Source organism: Petaurus breviceps, unplaced genomic scaffold (genome assembly GCF_028583685.1).
Source record: "Petaurus breviceps papuanus isolate PSGF00001 unplaced genomic scaffold, PetGlider_PUasm1.0 37, whole genome shotgun sequence".
NCBI lineage: Eukaryota > Metazoa > Chordata > Mammalia > Diprotodontia > Petauridae > Petaurus > Petaurus breviceps.
The window spans coordinates 102,872,846-102,879,066 of record NW_027186296.1 but is presented as its reverse complement, the minus strand read 5'-3'; the positions used below and the strand labels follow the sequence as shown (position 1 = coordinate 102,879,066).

Genomic DNA, 6,221 nt, shown 5'->3' with positions numbered 1-6,221 from the left:
GTTGTGCACACAGCAGGTTGTTAAACATTTACCAGTGGTCCCCAAAAGTCTCACATCACATTTAAGCCCCCTAGGCCTCTGTCACCTGCTTCATTAAGGTGTTCCCTTAGGACAGAGCAAGACTAGGTCTCTGCAGTTGGTGCAAGGAGGTTGGCCCTTTTCTGCTCACTTCCAGGAGGATGGGGACAGCGGCACATCGCCCAGTGGAGTTAGGTCAATCCAAGCTCCTGAAGAAGGAGAACGGGGGAGGGTGTGGAAGCGGGGGAGGCAGAACAACCACGGCCTCAGACCTCTTTCTTCCCCCTCCTTTCCACTCCCCAGACGAACCCAACTCTCTTTTCTTCCCTTTTCACCAATGCCAGCCAGAAACTCCCGCCTTCTAGGTGGCAGGCAAGGGGCGATTTTCGTGCCAAGCAAGGGTCCAGTCAATCATTCTCTCATTTACGAGGGGTGGGGGCTCCTCTACTCCATTTCTCTTTACGCCTCAGTGCGAGTCTCCCTGGGGCTATTGGGAAGGTGAAGTTGGACAAGGGCCCCGAGACAGCTAGCGCGTCCCCCCCAGCACACCTGCCCAGGAGGCCCTCCTCTCACGGCCCCACCCCATTCCCCACTGGGCCTGGCTCCCTCGCCCTTCCCCCCTTTCCCCTGCCAGCTCTCCCGCCCTTCCCCGCCCTTCACCATCCTCTGGCCCCTCTCCTCCCTCCCCGCCCCCTCTCCCCACGCCTTGTGTGCGCTCTGCCTGCTTGGCCCAGGCCAGAATCACATGCCCCGCCGGCTCCTTCTCAGTCCTAGCCAGCTCCCTCCCGCTGCCCCGCTCACAACTTTCCCCGCTGCTTCTTTTGCGCAAACTTGTCCCACGGCTGGCAGACCAGAGCCTTGGTCGCCGGCGGGACCCAGCTCGCAGTGCGTCCCTCGCGCCGCGAGCTTTGGGCTTCCCCGGCTCCCAAGGCAGTCTGGTGCCCCTCATTCCCAGCCTGCAGAGTTTGGGATAAGGGTGGGCTGGTGGGGGGCGTCGGGAAAGTTTTGGTTTGCTTTGCTTTGCCTTTTTCAGTGAGTGTAGGGAGAGAGGAGACGAGTCTGAGAATGATGAGGGCAAGGGAGGCTTGGGCATCCCCTCTGAGACTTGCCCTCTGGGTGCTGAGCCTGGCTCTCATGGGGGAAGTGGCTCAGGGGAGAACCCCCGACGATCAGGATTATTATATTCAGGAGATCCTGAATCGAGATCATTACTATGCCTTCCCGGAACCTGAGGAGGAGGCTGCCACAGAGCAGCCCAGAGAGGAAGTGGAGGAACTGGGGCGCCCCGAAGAGAGGCGGCAGCCCCCCAAACTCAAACCTGCCAAAAAAGAGTTAAAACAGAAGAAAGCCAAGAAGGAAAAACTGATGCTTGAGACACCTCCAGGTAACTCTCTCCTTTCCCTCCTCCAACTCCTGCAAACGTCTATTTTCTCCTGCTCCTAAACAATTAATGAGGAGAGACTAGTAGAAGGATGCTGATGCGATCTTTCTTCTAAAGACTAAACTTCTGGGAAGTGCCTGGGTATTTTCTATCACCATCATCAAATCTCACCAGAGCTAGCTATTCACAGAAATCCACTAATTAAACCTGACTCTTGGGTTTCAGCAAATGTTTTCTTTCCTTCTTGTTTTGGGATTTTTATACTGCAGAGTGCAATAAGAGACCTGCGTTCCTAGTTACCAGTTTCAAAATGCCCCAGGAAAGACTTTGCTATTGCTTCCAAAATTTATGGTTTTGTCTTGAGTAAACTTCATATTTGTTTGGGAGGAGTTACTCTTTGATTTCACTAGAAAGGCTTCCCAAGAAAAAGAGACTAGAAGTTTTAATGAGACGATCTCTTAGCTTCTTCTTTCCCCAGACTCCACCCCCATCGGGAATGTCCATTTTAATTCCAGGGAATCTTATGAAAATCTCTACAGTAATAGCAGGGATAACCCAAGATGAGGTATTTGGGATAGTGGGGGGAGGGGGGAGGAGCAGCAAAAATTTTCATCCTGGGTTCAGTAAGGCAGCTCAGTGGTACTATGGCTAGAGTGCTAGACTGGGTTTGGGAAGACCTGAGTTCCACTTTTGTCTCACACTTACAAGCTGTGTGACTCCCGGCAGGTCAACCTCTCTGTCTTAGTTGGTTCTTCTTTAAAATGAAGGAAATAATAGCCGTTACAATCCTGGGTTCAAATGAGATGATATTTGTAAAGTGCCTTGCAACGCTTAAAGAGCTATGTAAACGATATTATTAATAGCCAACTTGCCATCAGCAGGATTGCAGCACAAGTGAGGCATTGTTCTAGATGTAAAAACAGCCTACCCTTGAGTTGGAATTAGAGTATCTGGGGTCTAGTCCTTGCCCTACCACTTACTAAGACTTATAATCTCTGCCAATTCACGTAACCACTATGACCCTCAGCTTTTTCATCTGTAAATTATGTGTTTCCTACCTTCTAGGACTTTTGTGAGATTAAAATTACTTAATGTACCAAAAGGATGTATTGAATTAACAGTTTTTATTTTCTTGGGAGATGGTGGGTCAACAAGTGGGATGTGGCAGCAAAAAGAAAGAAAATTAATGGGAAAAATAGATATTTAGGCAGCACTAATAGAAGCATAGTGTCCAGAACAAGGGAGGTGAGAGTCCAAATGCACAGTACCTTGACAAAATTGATGTCTGGAGTATAATGTGTTGGGGGTGGGGAGTGAGGGCACATTTTAGGAAGGCCATTTATGGACTGGAATGTGTCCAGAAGAGGGCAAGTAGGAGTTCAAAGGACCTCACAATCATATCCTAGGGTTGGTCAAAGCACAGAGGATGCTTAGTCTGGAGAAGTGAAGATTTGGTAGGGACTTGGAAGCTATCTTCAAGTATTTAAGGGGTTGTCTTGGAGAAGAGTGATTAGATTTGTTCTATTTGTCCGTCAAAGGCAAAGCTAGGTAAAATGGGAAGAGGGAGGGGGAAGATGCAGAGAGGTAGAATTCTTCTTAATATAAAGGTAATCTTCCTACCAATTAGAGATGGTCAAGGGGGAGATTGGGGTAGAGAGAATTTCCCCATTCTGAATTATCCAAATAGTGTTTGAACACCTATTGGAGATGTTATAGAAGGGACTCCTGCTCAGGTATTGATGGGACCCCGTGATCTCAGAAGTCTCTTCTGACTCTAAGACTTCTATAGGCTGAATTACATAAAAAGTCATAATCACATTGAAGATGCACCACAGTCTGGCTTCATAACATGTTTCTCAATTGATATCTTGTTCCTATGCACTTCAGTCATAAAGGAATACTAGATGTTCCCCAATCCCCTTTCTTCTTTTTTCTGTGATCATTTTCCCTTCGGTATCTGAAATAAAACTCCTTCAGAATTTAGCTAATACTGATACCCATTTCCTCCTTGAAATTCTGGGTCAAATATCTATTTCCCTAATGCTTTTCCCTAATTTCTCCCACCTCATCCAGCCTAAAATTGATACTTCTCTAATCTCTCAGGCTACCCATTTGATCCCTCTCATATACTTTGTCATTAATCAGCTTGCATTGTATTTATATATGTCACATCTCCCTAATAAACTGCAAACTCTTTGAGGACAGAGGTTCTACTGTTTTTTTTTTCTTTTTTGTGTCCCCATTGTCTAATTTAGGACCTTAATATCCACAATAAGGTCTTAATGAATATCTGTCAAATTGTGTTGAAGTAGATTGCCTTATAATATGTCCTTAATTTACCTTAAATTACAAAATTTTAGAGATGGTTTTCTATCTCTGATTTTTAGAAGTTGGCAGAGCAAGTCTGCATTCATCTTATCTACAAGGTTTGTGGTGGTTTATGTTTTGTTAATCTGGATTGGGATCTATGGAACAGAGGCCACTTCATACTCTATTGTTAACAACCTGATGTATTGATTGTGTATAATCTACCGTTGATACTTTTACATGCAAAGAGTATACAAGGAAAGAGATTTTAAGTATATTTCACTTTACTGCCACTCCTAGATTCTTGAAATCATAGAATTTGAGAGCAAGAGGGAATTGAGGCAGCTCTCTAATTCAACCAATACTGAAAGGGAATGTCTATTAAAACATACTTGAAAAGTGACATTGAGCTTCAGCTTGAAGACTCCCAAGATTGAGAAACCATTATCTTCTTTTTTGTGAATAGTATTTTATTTTTTCCCAATTACATGTAAAGATAATTTTCAACATTATTTTTTATAAGATTTTGAGTTCCAAATTTTTCTCCTTCATTCCCTCCCATTCTCCCTCCTCAAGAGAGTAAGCAATTTAATATAGGTTATACATGTGCAATCATTTTAAATATATTTCCACATTAGTCATGTTGTGAAAGAAGAAACAGAAAAAAAGGAACTTGTTATCTTCTAAGTCATTCCAAACCATTTATGAATGTCTCTAATTTTTGGAAAGATTTTCTTATTTGCTTTAAATAATAACAAACTCATCTCCATTAATTATTAAAAAAGTCCAATTCCTTTTGCCCATGGGAGCCCTTCATACATTTGAACATGGCTATTATATCTCATCTCCTGGGTTTTCTCTTGGTAGCTGGGCCTGTGGATGGCTAAGGTGGGATCTAGAAGGTGAGCAGGGTTGTTGAAACATTTCTATTTTTTCCCCTTCCTCCTCCTTTTGAATCATTGCATGTAAGTGTTTCTTTGTATGAACCAATATTCATTCTCTGCTCTGGGAAGTTATAATACTTTTTTTAAAGCCCAGAACTCCCAACCAGAAATAGTATACTGGCAAAACACCTTAGTGTTGTATCTGTTTTTCTTAGTTTGATATGAATATTTCCCTAACCCTCTCAATGCTTTCTCTCAATTGATTTCCAATAAGTACATCAAAGGTCAGTTTTTAACACTGTTTATAAGGAAAAAGTAATTTTCTATTTTAAAGAAAGGTGAATAGACTTTCCAAACAAAAGTTGTTTAGGCTACAAAAGAGGTATAAGATTATGGCCAGGGGTCTGTATTTTGTGTAGCAACCTAGAACCTGCCCCAATATTTTGTGAGGAAAAGCACAAACAGCTTCACTCCTAGAGTCCAGCCCCTTTTCTTTTGTAAAAGCTACCTCTTGCTGAATTCATCATTTTCTAGCTCCATGTGGTTTTTCAAGGCCTCTTCTTTTCCAACCCTGTGAGTTTTCCATGCATTTTTTCAGTAACTGGGTTTCTTTCCTTTTCCTTTATTTTTTTGGGTCATGGAAAGCTTTTGCAAGCACCAAAACAGGTGGTAACCTATAAAAATTTTGTAAAATTATGTATACTTCACAAAATTGTATAACCATTTGGAAATGAGTGTAATCCCAGGATCACTAGTGATGGTAGGCCTGTATTTACATAATAGATTGTTAATTTCTAGATTGTTTATGAATGGACATTGCCAAAATTCACCCTGGTTGATTTGCTAGAGGCAACAAATAGTGAGAAGTTTATAAAGAAGTCCTTGAAAACCTAGGCCTTAATTACAGAAAAGGAGTCACTTAAAGGAGTTAAACAAACTGTAAAATTTCAACCACACCAGGAGATCCCACTGTGAAATGTGAACAAGTTCCTTGAATGATCCCAAAGAGAGTAATGTCATTGAGAATGCCCTCTGGGTAACCCCTAACATTTACAGCACTCTCAATTAAGCTGAACAGCAGTAATAATAGCTAGTATTTACATAGCACCTTAAGCTTTGTAAAATACTTTACAAATATTATCTCATTTTTATTTTCACAACAAGTAGGTTGGGAAGTAAGTAGGTGCTTTTACCCCTATTTTACAGATGAGAAAATGTGGCAGACAGTGGTTAAGTGACTTACCCAGTGTCACACAAGTAGTAAACATTATGTGGGATTTCAGCTCAGCTTTCAGGTGACTCCAGGTTCAGCATTCTATTTCTATCCACAGCACTGCCTAGCTTTGAGGAGCACACTGGTAGGGGCTCATGAGCTCAAACCCGCTAAGGCCCTTAGAGCCTGAGGGAGCATCCCTTTGGAAATCCACCTTTTAAGATCAAGTTGGAAGAATACCCAAGAATGAGTGTTACATCTTCTCTAGACAAACATCCACAGTTCCTTCCTTTGATCTTTAGGGCTAATTTCAATCTTGCTCTAGTCATTGAAAATGAAGACGCTCATATAATCATTCTGGGAAATCAGCCTTGCCCATAAAGTTGGTTAATTCTAAGTGCCCCCTCATGGTTGGGAC

At 42.6% G+C, this 6,221-nt stretch overlaps 1 protein-coding gene across 1 annotated transcript in view; it reads left to right on the top strand.

Annotated features, from left to right (window-relative positions):
• Positions 1-721: 721 nt before the first annotated feature.
• CPXM2 (carboxypeptidase X, M14 family member 2) overlaps positions 722-6,221 on the top strand; it is a 261,915-nt gene continuing 256,415 nt past the window's right edge. The window contains exon 1 of the mRNA XM_069099170.1: positions 722-1,402. Within this exon, the coding sequence (XP_068955271.1) occupies positions 1,084-1,402 (319 nt within the window). The 5' untranslated portion in view covers positions 722-1,083. The remainder of the gene's footprint in view (positions 1,403-6,221) is intronic.